General features: G+C 46.4%; 1 protein-coding gene across 2 annotated transcripts; it reads left to right on the forward strand.

The window, feature by feature from the left end:
• The first annotated feature begins 13,811 nt into the window (after positions 1-13,811).
• On the forward strand, positions 13,812-22,342 carry LOC307217171 (lipocalin-like). 2 transcript variants are annotated; one of them, XM_079978335.1, is made up of 7 exons: positions 13,812-14,018; positions 15,428-15,567; positions 17,423-17,499; positions 17,911-18,021; positions 18,337-18,438; positions 20,988-21,013; positions 22,163-22,342. In XM_079978335.1, exons 1-6 carry the CDS (start codon positions 13,920-13,922, stop codon positions 21,011-21,013), a joined length of 555 nt encoding a protein of 184 aa, XP_079834461.1. In that variant the 5' UTR covers positions 13,812-13,919; the 3' UTR covers positions 22,163-22,342. The 2 variants fall into 2 exon arrangements, with proteins under 2 accessions (XP_079834461.1, XP_079834460.1); XM_079978334.1 differs by having other exon boundaries at positions 13,819-14,018; positions 22,156-22,342.
• Positions 22,343-22,628: the final 286 nt, after the last annotated feature.

The raw sequence follows: 22,628 nt of genomic DNA on the forward strand, positions 1-22,628 counted from the left end.
TTTGAGATTTACGGCATGTAATGCCTTGAAAGAAAATATTATGAAAATGATATATAGGTGGTACATGACTCCAGTCAAGCTTGCAAAGATATACCATTTGTCTGACAATAAATGCTGGAAGTGTAAAGAAGCTGAAGGAACTTTCTTTCACCTCTGGTGGACTTGCCCTGGGGTGAACGTTTTCTGGGAAATGATATATAATGAGTTGAAAAAGGTATTTAAGTATACCTTCCCTAAGAAACCAGAGGCCTTTCTCTTGGGCATTGTCGGCCAGAGTGTGCGAAAGAAGGATCGAACTTTTTTTATGTATGCTACGACAGCAGCAAGGATACTTATCACTAAATGCTGGAAAACCCAAGATTTGCCCACACTGGAAGAATGGCAGATGCAACTGATGGACTATATGGAACTGGCGGAGATGACTGGCAGAATTCGAGACCTGGGAGAAGAACTGGTGGAGGAGGACTGGAAGAAATTTAAGGATTATCTACAAAAATATTGTAAATTGTATGAATGTTAAGAAAGATGTAAGATTAGTAATAATATGGCTTCAACAAATTAGTTATAAAGAATACAAATTTAAGTGTAATTGGAAGAAAAGATAAATTTTGGTTAAATAGTATTTTATAATTAAATCTCTAAAAGAGTGATTTTAAATTCCAAAATTTGAGATTTAATCTTGGGAAATTATATTATATGAATGGAATCATCTTAATAATTTGCTAGCAAAATTTATGAGTTTAGAATGCAGGAACAAGAGGTGTGAGGAAATCCTAGGATGAGAATGAAATGTGGATATTGGAAAATACTATGTTATTATGTATGCTTTTTATTGTTTTAAATTTTTTAAATAAATATTATATATAAAAAAATAATATTTAGTTTGCTGTACCAAGAGCTCAAGCTCATCTTGTTTATTTCCCATGCTTTGCACATTAGTGTACAGACACTGAAGTCCATTAATCATTCCCCCGTGTCTCTTACTTAAGGATTTTTTCCTCCCACCACTAGGTCTGCGTGCTGTTTGCTCCATTTGATCTATGACATTTGGATGATCATCTTCATAGAAATATGCTTTGTTACAATTAATTTGCACAAGGATGTACATTTGTCCCTATTGAAATTCATTTTGTTAGATTGCGCCCAGTTCTCCAATCATTTTGAATTCTGATTCTGTCTTCTGTGGCATTAGCTATCCCAGTTTGATGTCATCTGCTAATTTGATGAGTATCCACTCAATTCCTACATTCGTTTATAAAGACATCAAACAACAAAGGGCCCAGGACAGAACCTTGCGGCACCCCACTTGTCACTTTTTTCCAGGATGATGAGGAACCAATAATGACTACTCTTTGGGTTCAGTAAATCAACCAGCTACAAATCCACCTAACAGTTACCTTGTTCAACCCACATTTTACCAGCTGCCTCATGAGAATATCACATTGGACTTTGTCAAAAGCCTTAGTGAAATCAAGATACACTATGTCCACAGCATTTACCTGATCCACCAAGTTTGTAATTCCATCAAAAAAATAAAACAGGTTGGGCTGGCATGACTTATTTTTTAGAAACCATGTTGGGTCTTAGTAATCACAGCAACTTTTTCCAAATGCTCACAGACCAACTGTTGAATTATCTGTTCTAAGACCTTCCCTGGTATCGATGTCAAGCTCACCATGCACACAGCCCACTATTGTATGTGTAGGAAAACACACAACCCCCTCATAAACATCGGCCCCTGCACTCTGCCTTGCGATGGAGTGCAAAGTGCAGGCAGCTGGCCTCTTCTCCTCACTGTGCACAGCGGCTAAGGTTGTGTACGAGTGGCCTCTGAGTTGTTTTGGTTTTTGGAATCTCTCTGCCGGAAATTATGTTTTTTAAAAGGTGGCTTCATCTCCCGTCTGTGTAGTTTCAACCCTGTCAGGTGCTCCTGCTGGAATCAGCTCTGGGGCTGGAATGATTCTGCTGAGAAGGCAGATTTTGAGCAGCAAAGCGCCTTCCCTGCAGAGCACGCGAACAAACAAAGCATGGAGGGCTTTGTCCTTTTTCTTTTATTCCTCCCCCCCTTTTTATTCCTGTACAATTGGCTAGCACATGTTGTTTACTCATGTAATTGCATGCTGCACTTCCAGTACCACCCTGTTTTTGTGGTGTGCTGAGCTGGGAATTCTGCTGGCCTCTGGAGAGCAGGATGGCTTTCTTTCCCACCCTCCTCTCAACCTGTCCTCAAATTCACAGATGCAACCTTTAAAATGTGTCACTACCCCTGCACTTAAGCAGCACCTGTTGAATTTCCCCCTGATCTGAGCACAAGATAAGCTGGATAGGCACAGCAGTGGGAGTAAGGACCAGCACCCATTCAAACAGCCCATCTGTTTTTTTTAAATGTATGTTTATTAAAGATTTTCTTGATTTACAAAGGTATGTGCAATGTTTCTCTCTCGTATTCCCCTCCCCATGTAACATTTTTTTACAAATCTGTTCCATTTGTTGAGACATTAGGAAGAAAATGGGGGAAGAGGTGGAGGGGGAAGATGAGTGGGGGTGAGGTCAGGTGGCAATGTTTCTATTTTACTTATGTGGGGTTTTGTGTCAGCGTTGCTTGTGCAGGTTCTCTGCTGTTCGCTTGTGTTCCTTTGGTGGTGAGAGAGGTTGGGGTTGGCCTAGGGTGTGGCTGTTCATTTGTGGTTGGCTGTGGTGTTTTTTGTTTTCATGTGTGAGTGGGGTGGGTTGGTATTTTGGATCAGGTTAGCAATTATTGATTTGTATGCAGGTGGCGCTGTGGGTAAAAGCCTCAGCGCCTAGGGCTTGCCGATCGAAAGGTCGGCGGTTCGAATCCCTGCGGCGGGGTGCGCTCCCGCTGCTCAGTCCCAGCGCCTGCCAACCTAGCAGTTCGAAAGCACCTCCGGGTGCAAGTAGATAAATAGGGACCGCTTACCAGCGGGAAGGTAAACGGCGTTTCCGTGTGCGGCCCTGGCTCTGGCCAGAGCAGCGATGTCACGCTGGCCACGTGACCCGGAAGTGTCTCCGGACAGCGCTGGCCCCTGGCCTCTTAAGTGAGATGGGCGCACAACCCCAGAGTCTGTCAAGACTGGCCCGTACGGGCAGGGGTACCTTTACCTTTACCTTTATGCTGTTGGTGGATTTTTGTCATTATATTGTTGGGCTGTGTATGTGATAAAGGGGAAACAGCCCACCTGAGGCAGGTGGCAGAGAGCACTCACCTATCCCCACACTCGGCACAGTTGGTCCACCTCCTCCATGAGCTGTGAAAGCAGCATCACCTCCTGCTTCTCTTCAGTCCTGGGGCTTGGAGAGAGGGAGGGTTTTGTGGAAGTGGCTGCTCTTCTCTTGGGGGGGGGTCATGTTCTGCCATTGGAGATGGAGGAAATGCAGGGCAAGAGGCAAAATCCCAGGTAGCCTTTCACAGGCATAGAAGAACAGGACCCAAAACAATGGATCCAAGTTACAAGAAAGGCGATCCCAACCAAACATCAGTAGGGCCTTTCTGGAGAAAGAAATGTTCAAGACTAGAATGGATGCCCTCAGGAGATTGTGGATGTCATTCCTTGGAGGTTTTTAAGCAGAGGTTGGATGGCCACCTGTCATGTCTGATCTAGTTGAGATTCCTGTGTGGCAGAAGGTCGGACTAGATGACCCCAAGGATCCCTTCCAGCTCTACCATTCTATGAGAATGTGCCATGATCAAAGATAGCAGGAATCAGCTTTGTACTAGTAATCTCCCACTTGTACTACTGCAATGCGCTCTACGTGGGGCTACCTTTGAAGGTGACTCGGAAATGACAACTAATCCAGAATGTGGCTGCCAGACTGGTGACTGGGAGCAGCTGCCGGGACCATATAATACTGGTCTTTAAACATCTACATTGGCTCCCATCAGGAAGAAGCCCCTGCTTGAGAGGAGCATGCTGCAAGATCTGAACTCCCTCCGGTCTTCCAGCTTCCAGCGATGAGATATGGCGGCTTCCCAAGAGATCGGACAGCCAGTCGTGCCAGTAATTCAGGGTTAAATGAGGGTAATTAACCCTGACCCCCCCCCCGGGAAGGGGGGCCTGTGCTACCCCCAGACAATCCATTATCTGTGCTCCGTAACAAGATGCAAAGGCAGGAACTCTGGGTGATGTCCAAGGCACGAATTTGGCAACTCTCCAAAGTCAGTCTCATCAGCCGGGAGTCCCTGTTTCCTAAAAATTAAAAGATTTTTTTTTTGGGGGGGGGGGGAAACAGGCATGTTCTGGACGGAGAGAGTTAAAAGAAAAAATCTACTAAACTACACAGTCATTGGAGGCCAAGTTTCGGACTTCAAAAAGGCTTATTTCTTGTCGTTTTGATGAATGAGGTGACAGCTGCCATACTTTTGTATTGGTTATATTTGCTATTTCATGATTTGGCGAACCCCAATTGCCGTCCTTGGTGGAGAGCCCTGATCATAATTGGCAGAGCAAGATAAGATATGATCAGAACAGCTCAGGCTGAGGAGGAAGATGGCGGCAGTAAAAGCTCTAATGCAGTAAGAAAAAGGATATGACCAGAAAAAGCCTCCTTCAATCGGGGGGATAATGGAGATGTACTTTACAGAGGATGCATTTGCTTGCATGGAATATTACAGTTTGAGAAAAGAGTGGTGGTGAACTCTGTATGCCTGCCAGCTCTCCAAGGGCCCCAGAGAGGTGGCGTGGGTTTTTATGAGGAAGCAGAGACAATCTTTGTGTGACTTACTGATTGCCAAGTACACCACTACAGTATACAGTGGTACCTCAGGTTACAGACGCTTCAGGTTATAGACTCCGCTAACCCAGAAATAGTACTTCAGGTTAAGAACTTTGCTTCAGAATGAGAACAGAAATTGTGCGGTGGCACAGTGGCAGCGGGAGGCCCCATTAGCTAAAGTGGTACCTCAGGTTAAGAACAATTTCAGGTTAAGAATGGACCTCCAGAACGAATCAAGTTCTTAACCCGAGGTACCACTGTATTTGAAACATCAAAGACAGTGAGAAGTCACTAATTAATTTCAACCTTGGATGAAAGCCCAGAGCCTACTAGAACAACAATCAGCAGAAAAAGGAGGGGCCAACGAAGAGGACTGTGCTTCAAAATATTAAAACTAAGAACAATGTGGAAAAAGCCCCCTGCGTGATTACAGAAATAAGGAATGGTCAAATACAGCAAGATAGTGAGTTATACCAGTGACTGACAGAGGAGATAGTTAATATCAGGATTAGAAAATTGTGAAGTAATAGAGAAGATAGCAGAAAGATAAAGGATGGATATATGGCTTTTGAAATCCAGAACACGGGAAGACCCGTTGAAATTAATTCATTTGGATTATATAGTTGGCTATATTGTTTTTTGTTTTTGAATGTGGAAAGATGTGGTTTGATTTGTTACTAATATGATTTTTTTTTAATTGGAAAATGGATAAAAAATATTCACACAAAAAAGAAACAAAGATCAGAACTCCCTCCATGGAGACGGAAGGTGTAAATATGTGAATAAACCATATTTCTTAAAGCTATGGCAATCTCAGCAGCATCTTCAATTTTCCAAAGAAGCATGAAACATGGGTGAGCACCAGGAACCCCCTGGAATCTTGCTACTGTTTGGCAGGGAGCGGAGACTGCACCCAACTTCTGTAACAAGATATATATATTGCCTGGGCTGGTCCAAGACATTTTGGCCCCTGAAGCGAACCACAAAATAGTGCCCCCTCTCCCCACCAGAGAAGAACTGGGGAGTGACGATCTATCTCTGAAACAAGGTGGGCGGGGAATAAAGACTGACATCAGGATCTGCTTCCCTTATGGATCCTGCCACCTGAGGCGGTTGCCTGCCTCCCCTTGCCTCATGGATGGGCTGGTTCTGTATAAAAAGGTAAAGGGACCCCAGACCATTAGGTCCAATCTTGACCAACTCTGGGGTTGCGGCGCTCATCTCGCTTTATTGGCCGAGGGAGCCAGCGTACAGCTTCCAGTCATGTGGCCAGCATGACTAAGCCACTTCTGGTGGACCAGAGCAGCACACGGAAATGCCGTTTACCTTCCCACCAAAGTGGTACCTATTTATCTACTTGCACTTTGACGTGCTTTCGAACTGCTAGGTCGGCAGGAGCTGGACCGAGCAACAGGAGCTCACCCCATCACAGGATTTGAACCGCCAACCTTCTGATCAGCAAGTCCTAGGCTCTGTGGTTTAACCCATAGCGCCACCCATTATTTCTAAAAACAACAACCCCAGAACAGTTTACAACTGAGCATAAAATCATACAATAAAACTCCCAGGAAACCTTCCATTGTAGTGTGGGAAACTGGCCAATGGTGATGAATATTTTTATTGTGGACAAGGATCAGCCTCCTTGGCTTCTGGTTCTTTCATCGAAAGTTTTTCTCTCCTTTATCTATATGTAATAAAGATCGACACTTTTTGGATGTGTGAGATTGAATTTTTTTATTGCAAGTTTTCAAACTGTATTTTACATTCTTGTACTCTGCCTTTGGAACCTTAGGGAGATGGGTGGGTAGTAATAAAATAGCAAACAAATAATTTTCTCATTAACTGATCAAGGTTGGTTTTCAGGGTAGAGCTTGTGATGAAGGGTGGTATATAAAATTAATAAATAATAATAAAAAAGACGTTTTCAGCACAGCACCAATGGGCAGTGAATGGGGCAAGGGAGACCACCAGCCCTTCCTTTATACAATGGTATCTTGGTTTTCGAGCGTCTCGGAAGCCAAACAACTTCTGCTGCTTCCCCCCTCACAATTTTCTCCATTGACTTTGCAGACTGCCCTTTGCGCCTCAGTTGTTGAATATTTCGGAAGTCGAACAGCGTTCCGGAACGGATTACGTTTGACAGCCGAGGTACCAATGTATGAGTAAAAGGGCAATATCCATCTCTCTCTCCCCCTTTGTAAATAGGGGTGTGTTGCCTCAGCGCCTAGGACTTGCCGATCAAAAGGTCGGCGGTTCGAATCCCTGCGGCGGGGTGCGCTCCCGCTGCTCGGTCCCAGCGCCTGCCAACCTAGCAGTTCGAAAGCACCTCCGGGTGCAAGTAGATAAATAGGGACCGCTTACCAGCGGGAAGGTAAACGGCGTTTCCGTGTGCGGCTCTGGCTCGCCCGAGCAGCGATGTCAAACTGGCCACGTGACCCGGAAGTGTCTCCGGACAGCGCTGGCCCCTGGCCTCTTAAGTGAGATGGGCGCACAACCCCAGAGTCTGTCAAGACTGGCCCGTATGGGCAGGGGTACCTTTACCTTTACCTTTATCTCTGTGTATATTCTTTGCAGTTGTATAGAAGGGAGAGAATTCTTGGCTCTGCGCTTCTCCCTTGCGGCGTTCCAGGACTGAAGGAATTTGCATGCCAAATAAAGGCACTGATGCCTTTACCTCCTGCTTCTTGCTGCTTGCACTGAGTTTCCCGCAGTTGCCGTGTGTGTTGTAGAATCATAGAGTTGGAAGCAATCCTGAGGATCGTCTCTTCCAACTCCCTGCGGCAACTGAACTACCCTGATAGTGTGCGGGTTAAAGCTGGGGCGGAAGAATGTGCCCTCATTCACCCTGCAAAACAGGTACTGGAATTGGTTGAGGAGGCGAAATGAAAATCCCTTTTGTAAACAGCCGCTCTTACGTAAAATGTTGCTTTGGCGGGGCTAAGCAGAACAACTGGGAGTTTTAAGTGTGGCGAGGGGTACTTGAAGGGGTGGCAATTAAGGATCATATCCCGCCTGGAGGCAGACTGTTCCACAATGCCGGCTTAGCAGTAGACAAATGGAAAACACTGGCCTTATGACATTTGTGTTTCCACATCATTGTCCTCTGAGTAGCTCACAGCAGTGGATGCCGTGGGACTGTATGTGTGTGTGTTTAAAATCTCATTCCAGCCTTGTTAAAGGCATTTGCCAAGCAGACAGGCATCCTCTCAGTTATTGCATTTTCACATTTGGGGGGGGGGCAAAGGAATGAAGAACTGAAGGCGCAGGGCCCCAGAATTTTTAATTTTTATACAAATATCAAGCACATGGTCACCCATGTAATAATAATAATAATAATAATAATAATAATAATAATAATAATAATAATAATAATTTATTATTTATACCCTGCCCATCTGGCTGAGTTTCCCCAGCCACTCTGGGCGGCTCCCAATCAAGTGTTTAAAACAGTACAGCGTTACATATTAAAAACTTTCCTGAAGAGGGCTGCCTTAAGATGTCTTCTGAATGTCAGGTAGTTGTTTATCTCTTTGACATCTGATGGGAGGGCGTTCCACAGGGTGGGCACCACTACTGAGAAGGCCCTCTGCCTGGTTCCCTGTAGCCTCACTTCTCGCAATGAGGGAACCGCCAGAAGGCCCTCGGTGCTGGATCTCAGTGTCCGGGCTGAACGATGGGGGTATATATGTATATATGCAAGTGTCTGCATTGTTTAAGGGGTCATCTGGACTTCCTTTTGTGCAGCGTTTCTAGACACAAGTCTGGGTTTTAAAGCTGTGCTTGAGTGTGAGGGGTTTTTTTTTGGGGGGGGGGGGTTGGTCCAGGCACTTTCCCAGGGAAACCCTGTTTTTTTACCACTGAGTGGGAGCAAACAGCTATCGTATGTTTTGTTTTTGTTTTTTGCTGTTTGCTCTGATTCAGCAGTAAAATGCATGTTTTCCCAGGAAAGTGCCTGGACCACTTTTGGACCGCTTTTGTCTGCCAGGACAAAAACAAAACAAAACAAAACCTGCTCAGACCTGGACCTGGGAATGTAAGACCTATGTCTAGAAAGCACAGAGCAAAAGAAAGTGTGGATATATACTTTGTAAAGGGAATATTTGTGTGAGTTAATGTTTTATTATGCCTTTGGAGTGGTGCTGTATCTTTGTAATTATTATTATTATTATTATTATTATTATTATTATTATTAAATTTCTTAGGTGATTTTTTTTTTTTTTTTTTTTTGCTATGGCAACTCAAAACATCCATCCATCCATCCATCCATCCATCCATCCATCCATCAAAACCAAGGGGGTGGAATACATTAAAACACCCCACTGTCTCTAAAAGGAGTAGATGTGCGGCTGGTCTGACCCAGGTCCAAGGCTCTTTTTGCCTTCATTTCGATGACACTTTCTTACTTATTTGATTCATTTACTTCCACTTAATACCACTTTATACCAATAACAAACTTAGTTGGTCTTTAAGGTCCTACTGGAAGGAATTTTTTTATTTTGTTTCGACTACGGCAAACCAACATGGCTACCTACCTGTAATTAATACCATAGTTTAATTGATGTTCAGAAGGATACCAAAAGGATGCACCTTAAAATCTGATAAAATTAACTGTAAACCCCCCAAATCACTCAAAATGTCCACCGAAACATGTCATATCTTTAAAAAGTCTTTCAGTTAAACATAAAGAAGGATGCAAAGGGTGCTCAGCTGCAGAGACAGGCTTTCCTAGCAGCCAATGAGAAGGGGCAGCTCAGAGGAAGATGGACACTGGAAGAGTGGAAGTGGAAAGAGCAGCAACAGAAACCTGCTCTGGAGGAGGAGTGAAGCCAAGGTTGTTGTGAAGAAGCTGTAGGAGAAGAGCAAATGTATTTCCTTCTCACTGAACTTCTAGCTAATGCATGTGTTGCTTCAAACCACATGAGGGCACTGGTAGTGCAACAATCTATCCAGCTGTTTGTCTAAGTCAGACACCCCCAAACTTGGTCCTCCAGCTGTTTGGGACTACAACTCCCATCATCCCTAGCTAAAAGGACCAGTGGTCAGGGGTGATGGGAATTGTAGTCCCAAAACATCTGGAGGGCCAAGTTTGGGGATGCCTGGTCTAAGTTAACTCTGCCCCTAAAAGCTGAGCCATTTTGTTTTGCTATTCTCTAGACAATATATCTGCTGCTTTCTTTCTCTCACCCCCACTCATCCTGTAAGTAATTCCTGCATGAATAAAGCCTCTGAATTACAAAAACTATAAGCGATTCCTTCAATCTAATTCACCCAAGCTGCAAGGTCTGCTGACAGAAGTAGTTTCCCATCACAGTTTGGGTGTGCTGGCTGAAAAGATGCCAAAGTTCAATGTGCACACTCGGTTTTAGTTCAGTTTGCCAGGATAGAAGGTGGAGAGCCTCGCCAACCAGGAGGCCTTGCAACTGGCAATGGATCTTGAAACTTTTTTTTTTTTAAAAAAAAAGATTTTTATTAAAATTTTAAAGGTTACATAAGTAATAAAAAAGATAACAACAGAAAAACACCCAATTAAACCAAAAAAGAAATCAATGCATAAAAACAAGTCACATCAAAGAAAAAAGATAAAAAATGGAAAACAGACAAAAAACAAAACAAAAAAGATACATTGAATCAAGAAAGAAAAAAAAAAGAAAAGAACAAATCAAACCTTTACATGACTTTCCTTCTTTAACTTATTTCCTTGACCTCCTCACACCTCCCCTCTTTGTATTCTGGTTCAGTTAGATATTTCAGCAAATCCTTCATCTTTTTTTTAATCTAATAATTTATCTTAATATACTGTAATTTAACATTCTCTTCTTTCACCAATTAATCATCCATTTTTACTTTATTTAATCTTGTTTCTCGTTAAAACTAATATATTGAACTTAATCTCTTAAGACATTTCCCCTAGGGTCATAAAAATTTCATTCCACGATTTTTCCATTTCTCATTAATTTTTTTTTAAAAAAATCTCCTTATATACACTTTAAATTCCCAATTTCTTTCCTCCGTCTCCCTTCCCCGGTCCCGGCCCCTGCCGTCAGTTCCATCAACCTCCCAGCGTCCATCAACCTGGAGATCTGATATCCGAGGCTCTTAACTCTTCTTCATTTCCCTTCTGCCAATCTTCTTGATAATCTTTGGTGCTAAAAAGCAGATCTCGGGGGAGCTCCAACCCAACGATGCTTATATTCCTTCTTGACAAGTCTGCCAGGTTTCCAAAATTAAAGCTAGGGCCCATAAAGTATTCCAAACCTTGTTTCACAATTCTTCCAAGTCCAAAGGCCCCCGAAGCTCCAATCTCCTCCTGGCTCAAATTCATATTCCAAAAGTCATTTGATCCCTGCATAAAGGGATCTCTCCACTTTTCCTTTTCCAGATCAGGCCAGGCACCCATCTTCAAAAGCTGGCTTCTCCTAATTACAGTCATATAAGGCCTCAAGTTGTAATCCTCCATTTGCCTCTTTAGGGTTAAGGCTCCCCCATGTTTTGCTTTATATTCAACAACAGCAACTTTCTCCTCTAATTCATCAATTTGTTCAGTTGAGAAAGATTCTTGTGCCGGGTTCTTGTCGACTTCTATGCTGATGCCCACTTTTGTTCCCAAGATATCAATATTAGTAGCCATGACATCTATCTGTTTATGCAGCTTTCCCAGCAGATGAATTGTCCTATTCAGAACAGACACTACTTCTTCCTTTACCGACATTCTTAAGATATTCAAGGTCAAAACTAATTTCTCACAGTCCTTATCTTCAGACCAATTTCCCAGCTGCACAGTTGTAACAATGTCCCAAAACTCCCTCTAGAGGGAAACAGTCTCAATTTGTATCAATCCTTTCAAGCACAATTCCAAAAGTAAATTAATAACAGTTCCCAGTTACTTTTTCTTCTTTTTAAGTGCAGAAGCAGACAATAGAAACAATGTCTTTCTTTTAAAGCTAGCTGTCAAATTAATGCCAGCTGTCGAATTAAAGCTAGCTGTCAAGTTAAAGCTAGCTGCCAAATTTGTCCTGTTTACCGTCAATGGACTTTTTGCAAACCGTTCCCAGGTTCAGAGACGTGATGCTTCAATCTTTAATTTTCCACCTTCTCCTGCAAGTTCACTTGGTCAGAATTGATGGTTTCAATCAGTGGAGTTTTAATCCTTTACGTGAGACTTTCCAAAACCTTAGTTAATAACTACTTTGCTTCAGTCTATTTACAGAAAGGGAAGGTGGACTTCCTGTTTAGACCTTCCCCGTTCGGTGCCAAATTAAATTATTTAAAAGCTCAATTTCCCATTCTACTCATGGGTTGTTGTTTAGAATCCAATTGTCCACAGGAAAAAAGTCAGCGCTCTCCGACAGCGGCAATGCGGCTTCGCTCCGTGAAATAAGCAGTCGATTCAAAGCACCGCGCCTCTCACCCCACGTCGCTCCGGATTCCCGATACCGGGTCTCCCCATGAGTAGGTGGGCGCTAAAGGTGCCAGCCGAATCCCAAGTTCACAGACTTCTCCCGTCTGTGATTTCTAAGGGTCTCCACCGTTGCCGTGGCGGTCAGACCCTGTTTTTCATGGAGCCGGTTCCTTCCGATCGGAGGAGCTCCGCCATTGCTGGAGGCGCTAACCCGGAAGTCTGGATCTTGAAACTGTTTGGAAGAACAAGTTGTTGCAGGAGCATCTGAGGGTGGAACCTGCCCTTTTTGCAACACTGAGGTCAGCCCTATGGCACACTCGGAATTGAGCTTGATCAACTCTAGATTCACAGTAAAGCAATTGTTTAAAGGTTTATGTATGAACTTGCTGTTATCAATTGCTTTTACATTATGCTCTTGTGAAAGCTGGTAAACAGGGACTAGAGACTAAAGTCTTTCCCCTTTTTCTCCAGCTGCTCTCGCCTTGTAGCAGCCTTTGCCTTGCTCAAACAAGCTCTTGCCTCCAGGAAGGCTCTAAGAATCAGGTGTTGCTTCAGGTTTTTTAACTTAGTCTTTTGGATTGCTCAATTTCCCATTGTTTGCATGTCGTAGCTGCAGTTGCTCTGTTAGTGGAGAAAGTGACTGACATCATTATTAACCACCCTTAATCCTTGAGGGACGCAGGTGGCGCTGTGGGTTAAAGCCTCAGCGCCTAGGACTTGCCGATCGAAAGGTCGGCGGTTCGAATCCCTGCGGCGGGGTGCGCTCCCGCTGCTCGGTCCCAGCGCCTGCCAACCTAGCAGTTCGAAAGCACCTCCGGGTGCAAGTAGATAAATAGGGACCGCTTACCAGCGGGAAGGTAAACGGCGTTTCCGTGTGCGGCTCTGGCTCGCCAGAGCAGCGATGTCACGCTGGCCACGTGACCCGGAAGTGTCTCCGGACAGCGCTGGCCCCTGGCCTCTTAAGTGAGATGGGCGCACAACCCCAGAGTTTGTCAAGACTGGCCCGTACGGGCAGGGGTACCTTTACCTTTAATCCTTGAAGCTCTGCATGCTGTTTAGACTCCTCCGTGCTTGCAAACCCAACATTTTCCCTGTGCAACACGTATCAACTTATGAGTGTGAGTTTCTTGGCAACTCTGCTCATGCCTACATCCAAATGGATCCAAGTTGCTTATCAGCCTTTTCACAACACTGATTTATTCTTTTTTACTGATGGCTCTGCCCTTGGTAATGGCACAGGCCAACTCCGAATAGGACATGCTTTCTGTTCTCCTACACTGTCCCTGGCTGAACTTGTTGCTCCCATGCTATCAAGTGATCTATTGTTGTTGACATGGAAAAAATAGATGCTTTTCGCCTCTTCTGACGCCTGTTGCAGATGACCTGGTCATTGTTGCTTTGCTAGAAACTATAGCCTGCTCTCCTTTATCTCTATCATTCACCAAATTTCCTGTGGTGATGCACAAGCAGTGTGCCAGCAGAGTGCACCAGACCCCAATACTTCAAAACCCTTCCCTGCTCCAGGCCGCAGTAGGGAGTCAACATTTTGGAGGGGGAATAGCGGGTGGGAAATTGCAGCAGCTGTTCCGCCCTCTCATGTTCTTTCCCTGTTCTCTCTCTTTCTGCTTTGTGTAACAGACTATATCAGTGGGGGTGGGGGGAAGAGAGGTCAGCATGATCCCACTCTGAAGCATTGCTCAACTGGCCAATAAATAGCTGGCTGGCCTGGGTTTCTGGACAGGCTGTGCAGAGAGAGGCCAGCAGCAGACCCAGGAGAGCATTAGGCACAATGCGGACACAATTCTTCAGCGTCCTTGCCCTGACCCTGGGCTGCCTGTCCCAGGTACAGGCTGAAGTGGCTGTGCAGCCTGACTTCCAGCAGGATCAGGTAACCGCGCCTCCCCCCCCCCCGTCCCTGCCCCCAGCTCAGGGGCCAAAGAGCTGGGTTCACTTGTCTGCGTGGAGCTTGGCTTAAACCTAGCAAGCCCCGTCCCTGGATCGTCTGCCCTGGACCCTTGCAGAATCTGAAATGAAATGACTTATTTAATTTCATTTATTGCATTTCCATCCTGCTTTCCCTCCAGGAGGTCAAGGTGGCGTGCATGACCCACGCACCTCCTCATTTAATCCAAACAGCAACCCTGTGAGGGAGGTTAGTCTGAGAGAGGCAGCAGCTGGCACAAGGCTACACTCTCAGGGAGCTTCACGACTGAGGGTGGGAACTGAATCCTGGTCTCCCAGGTCCTAGTCTGGTGCTCTAGCCATTATGCCACAGTGGCTGTCTTTCAGTTAGACCCTGAGAAGCTCAGATCTAAAATCTTGCAAAGGGACCCCAGTGGGAGAGAGACTTGTCGTTCTGCCTGTCATTCAGTGTCTCCGCTGGAATGTTCCAGGCATTGAAAAACATATGCTTCAACTCCAAGCCAAGTCCTGTGAAGGACGAGAAGAGAGGATGACCGACGTGAGAATGTTCTCATTGTCTGGCTAGTGGCTGTGCAAAAGGAATGAGAAGGAAACTCACTCGCTACCTCTTTACACAATGCCTGTGCCAACGATCTGCATGTACAGGAATTTGGGAAGCTGCCTTAAATCAAGTCAGACCCTTGATCTAGCAAGCCCAGTAATGTCAACACTGGCTGGCAGCAGCCAGGATTTCAAGTGGAGGCGTCTCCCAGCCCCAGCTGGAGATGCTGCCAGTGGGGATTGCAAAACAGCTGCTCTACCCAGGAAGCTAGAGCTTTTCATATCTCAGAGGCTGGGGATAAATAGGGAAGGTGTTTTGAAATTCTGGAAATAATCTGTTTGTTTGTGCCCCACCCACTCCCCACCAAAATGTGTTCAGCAAGGGGCACAACAAAGAGACGAAGAGGGCTAATTCTGACTTAGCCTTGTTAATTGTGTGGCTTATGTGCTCCCAACTCCAAGAGAGAGTTTTCCACCAAAGTGTCTTAATTTATGGTGGTTGGAGGGGAAATCTGAAGAGGCTTCTTCTTTAGGCAAAGCTACTCCAAAGAGAGGTGCCAGTATGCCTCTCCTCTCCCTGAATCTTTAATGCCCAGGCCAAGGAAGATCCCTGTGTTACTCTGAAGCTTGCACTGTTTTTAGCACAAGTGTGAGGGAGGAAGAGCCAAGGGCAGCACAGTGGGCTGGCGAGCAACAAGGAAAGGTTTATAAATCAGGGAACTGGGGTCTCCCATCAGCCCACAAGGCATTGCGTCCCACCCCACCCCACCCATTTGGCCAGGCAGCAGATTCCAGAGCAAAACGTTTGTGCTAAAGCGGTCCCTGTGCTTGTAGTTCACAGGGAAATGGTACAGCATTGCCCTGGGCTCCAACGCCCGCTGGTTCAAGGACAAGAAGCAGGTGATGAAGATGTGTACCACGGTGGTCATGACCACGGAGGACGGGGACCTGGATGTCACCTCCACTTACCCCAAGTAAGGAGGCACAGGTGGGCTGCCAAGCCTTGGCCTGGCGTGCCCCCCCACCCAACAGATGGAATTAATATTGTGGGATGTTGCACAGGCCTCTGGTCACAATGGCATCAAAAATCAGGGATGAGCAAGATTAATGGAGGGGTGGGTCTTTTGTCAGCACAAAAGGCTAGGAGCAGAACCTCCATGTTCAGAAGAAGAAGGGTTTGGATTTGATATCCCGCTTTCTCACTACCTAAAGGAGTCTCAAAGCAGCTAACATTCTCCTTTCCCTTCCTCCCCCACAACAAACACTCTGTGAGGTCAGAGGGGCTGAGAGACTTCAGAGAAGTGTGACTAGCCCAAGGTCACCCAGCAGCTGCATGTGGAGGAGCGGGGTAGCGAACCCGGTTCACCAGATTACAAGTCCACCGCTCTTAACCACTACACCACACTGGAGCACGGGAACACTGATGCCCAGATATGATGGGAGACTGCGGCTGCCTTGCTTGGAAGCGCTCCATGCTGAACTGATCCTGGAGTCAGGATGCTGGGCAAGATGAGAAGAGCCAGGCTGGATCAGGCAAAAGATCCACCCAGCCCAGTTTCCTGCTTCCAAATATGGACAGACAGATGACCTGGGGAAGTCCCCAAGCAGGGCATGAGGCAATGACCCTTGCCTGTTGCATGCTCCCAGCAACTGACCTCTAAGGGTACGCTGCTTTTGGACATGGAGGTTCCATAGTGCTTTCAACACTGATCACTGTTGGCAGCAATGGACCCTTCTTCTTGCATCCATAGAACCCTTTAAAAAGAAAAACCATCCAACCCCATGGCCACAAACCTTGTGACTGGGAGTTCCACAGGTTAATGATACACTGCTTGAAGCTGCTATTATTGTTTTAGACAGCCCATAGAGATTCTGCAATAGACAGATGTTGGGCAGATGTGGACAGAAGCAAGCTGGCATCTCCCAGGGGACTGATTTGCAGTTGATCTGTGGAGAGTTCTCACTCCCAATATTTCAACAATAGCAGGAAAATAAAATAAATCCTCTGCTACGGCTGGCCTTGCACTGGCCTCTCATCTCTCAGCCTCTGTGTTCCCCACCTGTAAAATGAGGATATTCATGGGTTGCCTTTCACCAGGGCTGTATGCAGCTCTGTGGGTCTGTGTTCAGCTGTAAATTTACAGTAAAGGTAAAGGTAAAGGGATCCCTGACAGTTAGGTCCAGTTATGGACAACTCTGGGATTGCGGTGCTCATCTCGCTTTACTGGTCGAGGGAGCTGGCGTACTGGCTGAGGGAGCTGGTCATGTGGCCAGCATGATTAAGCCGCTTCTGGCGAACCAGAGCAGTGCATGGAAATGTTTTTTACCTCCCTGCCGGAGCGGTACCTATTTACCTACTTGCACTTTGGCGTGCTTTCGAATTGCTAGGTTGGCAGGAGCAACAGGAGCTCACCCTGTCGTGGGGATTCGAACCACCGTCCTTCTGATCGGCAAGCCCTAGGCTCTGTGGTTTAACCCACAGCGCCACCTGCATCCCTAGATTTACAGTATGTACTTGTTTATAAATGTGACCCAAGAGCATTGCATAAGCAAGACTCTGCCAACCTGGTGCCCTCCAGAGGATTTGAGCTGAATTTTCTGATAGTAAGAGCTGTTCGAGAGTGGAACGGTCTCCCTTGGGAGGAGATGGACTCTCCTTCCTTGGAGGTTTTTAAGCAGAGGTTGGATGGCCACCTGTCATTGATGCTTTAGTTGAGATTCCTCAAACTCAAAACCCTGAAGGTTGTTCCCATAAGCCAGGAGGCTTCCTGAGTTGGCTGCCTGTGCTTCTCCTTCTTTCAACACTGTCCTGCTCTCTCTCTGCTCTAGGCTCAACGAGTGCGAGACGAGGAAAAGCCTTTTTGTCCGGACTCAGCAGCCTGGCCGATTCCTATACACCAGCCCACGTAAGTGAGAGCCACGTCATCTCCCGTCTGGCTGGGCAGCAGCCAGGCAACCCTCAGTCTGGGATGGGTTGGGAAAGAGATTGGCACCTTTCTGACTTAATCCCTCCTGGTTGTTTCCAAGCAGGGCAAGGAAGAGCCATCCCTTGCCAGACGGATAGGGAAACTGGTTCTAGCAGCTGGGGGTTGGGTGGGTGCCAAACCAAACCAACCTGCCAGTGGCTAGCACCATTTATATCATAGAATTGTAGAGTTGGAAGGGACCCCGAGATTCATCTTGTCCAACCCCCTGTAATCCAGGAATCATTTGCTCGGTGTGCAAAGCCAGTGTCTGGCAGTGATGGGGTGTGGGTGTGTGACTGTGTCTCCTTGCTGGCTCCATTTCAATTCTTCTCTTGCCTCCTTCGATGCCAGGCTCTGGAAACCGCCATGACGTCCGTGTGGTGGAGACCAACTACGATGAGTACGCCTTGCTGTATGCCAAGGAGCAAAACATGAAGAAGTTGACAATGGTAACACTGTATGGTACGTCTGTTCCTCCCACTGCTCTGCCACCAGGGGGCAGCCTTCCTCCCTTCTGCTCCACCACCCTCGCCCTTCTGGCTTGCGCTGTTCCCCTTGGGGACAGAGGACTGGGGAGCCTGGGTTTTATTGCACCAGATAGATTGGGTGGCAGGAGAGCTGGAGAGTTGGAAGGGACCGTGAGGATCATCTAGTGCAACCCCTGCAGGGCAGGAATCCTTTTGCCCAACATGGGACTCGAACCCACACCCTGAGATGAAGAGTCTCGTGCTCTACCAACTCTCCTTGCTCAACAGCGCTTTGTGTTTCTGGTGGCAGGTAGAAGCAAGGAGCTGAGTCCCGAACTGCGGGAGAGGTTCACCCAGCTGGCCTTGGCAGAGGGACTTGGTAATGAGGACATCCTCTTCTTGCCCAGCACTGGTAAGTGGGAGAACTGGGAACGGGAGCCGGACAGGCCTCAGGTTTCTTCCTCTAGGGATTGCCATGTGGGGTTTATCATGGGTTCACCTGCCTCCTGCTTGCTTGGACAGAGGGCAGCAATTCATAAACAGTTTTCAGGCCCCTTCCCCTTGGTACCATAAAAACCCATCCCAGTGCCCCCATCCTATCCTAAGAAAAGGCATTATTTGGAATAGTGCTTTGTACAACACACTATTTTTCATTTTCATTTATCTATTAGATTTATATACCGGCATTCAGCACAAGACCTTTGGGTGGTTCACAAGATAAAAATACAAAGTAAAAGCACAAGTAAATAATTAAAGCGCTAAGAACGGAACAACAACCCCCCCCCCCAACACATTTAAACGTAAATAGAGCGTTAATCAGCCCAAGGCCTTGTTGAAAAGGAACTTTTTCACTTGGCACCTAAAGGTGTATAATGAAGGCTCCAGGTGAGCCTCCCTGGGGAGAATATTCCACAAATGGGGAGCCACTGCAGAAAAGGCCCCATTCTCATGTTGCCGCCTCTCGTGGAGGAGGTACACTAAGCAAGATAGTAGGGCCATGACATTTAGAGCAGTAGCCATTGATTGTGCATTGATTCAAAATCCACTTAAGACTATTTAGTTTAATTAATGCAATTGAAATGATGTTTGATCCAGCGATAGCACCTGTTTCAAAGCCTGAAGGTCATTTACACCTCCAGCACCCCCTGGTGCCCCCGAGAATCTTAGCACCCCACCTTAGGTAATCACTCACCAGAAGTTTGCACTGCCCACTTGAGCAGCCACTAGGCTAGGACGTAGGTAAAGTCTAGTCCATTGCAGCACTTAGTTTTGCCTCACCAATGGCACACGGCCCCAAAGAAGTTTTCTTGAGGGCAGTGTGGTTCCCCATCCTTGGTTTAAAGGGGTCCTGTCAGAGGGCAATGGTGATTGCTCGTGAGTAACCAGTCAGGACTCCAACCTGTCTTTTACAGGTTTTATTTTGGTGCAAAACTATTTACAGTGCAGAACCACAAATTCATGTCTGCCTCAATCGCTAGCAGAATCTGGGAGTGGTCGTTTCCAGGTCCTCCCCCAACATAATAGCTTAGTCACCCCCAGCCTTTTCCTTCCTTCTTTGCGTTTTACACCACTGCGCAGGGTAGAAGACGGAAGAGGCGTGCTTCCCTCCTGGCCAGCTTGGCAAGGAGTGGTGCTGAGGCTCGCAGCAGCATCCTCTGGTCCCTTCCCCTCTTCCCCACTGGAGGTGTGGCTTTCCCCACCACAGGAAGAGGAACTGCTTCACAAGATTTCCGGAGGTTCCCTGTAACCCAGCTGCCCCTCAACTTCCCTTCCCTGTTCCGATGGCAGTCCCCTGACAGGTCTAGTTCCTGCCTGGTCTGTCTGTATTTCGAATTCTGAAACCCAAAATATTCCTTCACTCTTAAGGTCTGGCTGCCAGAACATAGAATCTCAGCAGTTTGCTTTGTTTTCTTTCCCTTCCCATTGATTTAATACATTGATCACATGCCTTTTTAAGAAAAAGATCTCCATTACGTGTACAAATACAGGACTCAGAAAAATCTCCCCCAAAATACGAAACGCCATTTGAACACAGCTTTTTAGAAACATCAGAAATGTGCAGCAGTCTTAGAGCTGGCAAAAAATCAATGAATGATGGGGCTCCATGCCAACCTATGCTACAACAAATCAAAGTGCACAACTGATTTTTTGAAAAGCCCCAATTTAAATTGGACTCTTGAAAATGACAAAGAGGAGATGAATCAGATAAGAACATCTGAAAATACCAGTCAGGTGGAGCTTGCCTGATTTCACGAGGAATTGAGTTCCACAGATCCATGTGGGGACACACCACCTGCATCCTCACCAGGACTGGTTCCCAAAGCAGCTCACAGTTAAAACCCATCACCATTGTCATGCTATAGCCCATGTATATCATAAAAACACAGATTATATCCTTTCTTTTCAGCTGATGTAGGGTCGGGATCCACAGCACACTGACCATTGATCTGCCTGCTGGTCCTGTTTCTAGATTTTTAGCAGGGGGTATATGAAGAAAGAGGAGGAGAAAAACTGAGCAGAGAGGAGAAACAGGCATAAACAAGTTTCCTGCTGAAATTAAAAATTAAGGATATCTGGCCTTATGTGTCATGCATCCCATATTCCCAGTGTGAGCAACAGAGGGGAGTTTGCATCTAGACATAAATTAATGGTTAATAAGCCATGTTTGGTCTCTTGCAGCCGGACACTCTGAATTGCATTGTGGGGCGGGGGGGGGGGGTTTAGTGAGTAGGGAATGCAAGAGTGCGATGGGCTTGCCTAGTGGTACGTGTGTAGCCAAGGTTGGACTAGAAGACCTCTGGGTGCCCTTGTTCCAGAGCTGTGATTTGGTGGCTACACAGGACTGTGCCCTGGGTAGCAAAGCAACCCTTTGCTCACCAGCATGCAGCACACACACCCTTGCCACCCTCGAATGCCTTTAGATCACTCCCTGATCCCTCTCCTTGCCTTCTCTCCGGACAGATCTTTGCATGACGGACGATGTGTAGGTGAGTTGCCTTTTACTCTGTGGCTCGTGGGAGAGGCAGGCAGTGGGCAGTGTTACATTTCTAGAAATCAAGAGGGTGGGGCTCATACGTGTCTGTCCTGAGGCCTTTCCTCATAAACCCTGACAGCGCATGTGTGTCAATTGCTGGGGAAGGAGTGTGCAGGGCTCTCCAAAGCATGGTTTGTCAGACATAATATGTCTGTTATGTGTGAGCTAGGCCACTGTCTTGAGCAACAAGTGCCGAGGGCTGCTTGCTTAAGAACATAAGAAAAGCCTGATGGATCAGACCAAAGGCCCATCTCGTCCAGCGTGCTGTTCTCACAGTGGCCGGTCGGATGCATATTGTAGGAAACCCGCAAGTAGGATCTGAGCACAAGAGCCCTCTCCTCTTCTGGGTTTCCAGCCACTGGTATTCAGAAGCATGGCTGCCTCCGACCGCAGAGGCGGATCATAGCCATCATGTCTGGTAGCCAGCCATAGTTCTCTCCTCCATGAGTTTGTCCAATCCTCTTCTAAATCTCTCAACGTTGGTGGCCATCAGTGCCTCCATAGTTTAACTCTGTGCTTTCTTAGATGATAAAGAGAGAGAGGGAGGGAGGGAGAGAGGGAGGGAGGGAAGAGGCGAGGCATGGAAGAGATTTCAAAGGAGCAAGAGAGGCCTTCATTGTTTGGGAGCATCTGCGGGGCTGCAGGTTAGCTTCTGGAAGGCCCACAGAAGGTTGGCCTGATGATCAGCCATGGTAGTTCTTCAGGACGCAATGACTGCCCTGCTGCTGATTCAGGCCAAGGGCCCAGTCTCCTGTTTTCTCACGAGCTGGGCATGGATGCGGTAGTTGCGCTCAGCTGCTTGTCCTCAGCGGGGGCTGCTCAGAAGGATACTGTTTCTGAACATGGATGCTCTCTTGATAGATCTGAATCTGAATTTGTCTTGTCTCCTTTTAAAGCTAATAGAGCCACATCTGGTGGCAGGGAGTTCCGTGGTCATGGTGTGTCAACAAATACAGTTGTGTGTAGTTTGCACCCAGAAGAGGGCTGAGCTTGCTTGGATACCACCAAGGGGAATTGAGACTTCTAAATCTGGTGGTTGGGATTATATCCAGAATGCAGAAACATGTGGCATACACACACCCTTTCCTTTTCAAGCTCCTAGGTTGAAAATCCAGGTTTTGCTTCGAGCAAGGAAGCCCCGTTTTCTGACCCGTCTGCCAATCCTTGACTTCTCCAGCACTGACGTAGCACCTGTTCCCTCTTCAGCCAGGAGCATCTTTCACCTCTAACCCACCCCTGTAAAAGCTGATCCTTGATTAAAAATAAAAAATGTCACACAAAATGGTAGTGTTGATGTTTTGGTTTTGTCATTGGGGGAATCTCCAGGAACACACTCCCTTAATCCTCAGCCCACAGGTACATTAATTATTATTTGTTACTACTATTATAATGTCATAATATGGTAATATTTCTTCCTACAAAAAGTATCAGTTCTTGCCATCAGGATATGCTGCATTTCTTCCCAGAGTTGCCTTTATTGATACCCCCCCCCCCCCGATTTTTAAATTATTATTATGATTATTATGATTATTATGATTATTATGATTATTATTACTCAAAGGCGCTTA

Source organism: Podarcis cretensis, assembly GCF_951804945.1.
Source record: "Podarcis cretensis genome assembly, chromosome: 5".
NCBI lineage: Eukaryota > Metazoa > Chordata > Lepidosauria > Squamata > Lacertidae > Podarcis > Podarcis cretensis.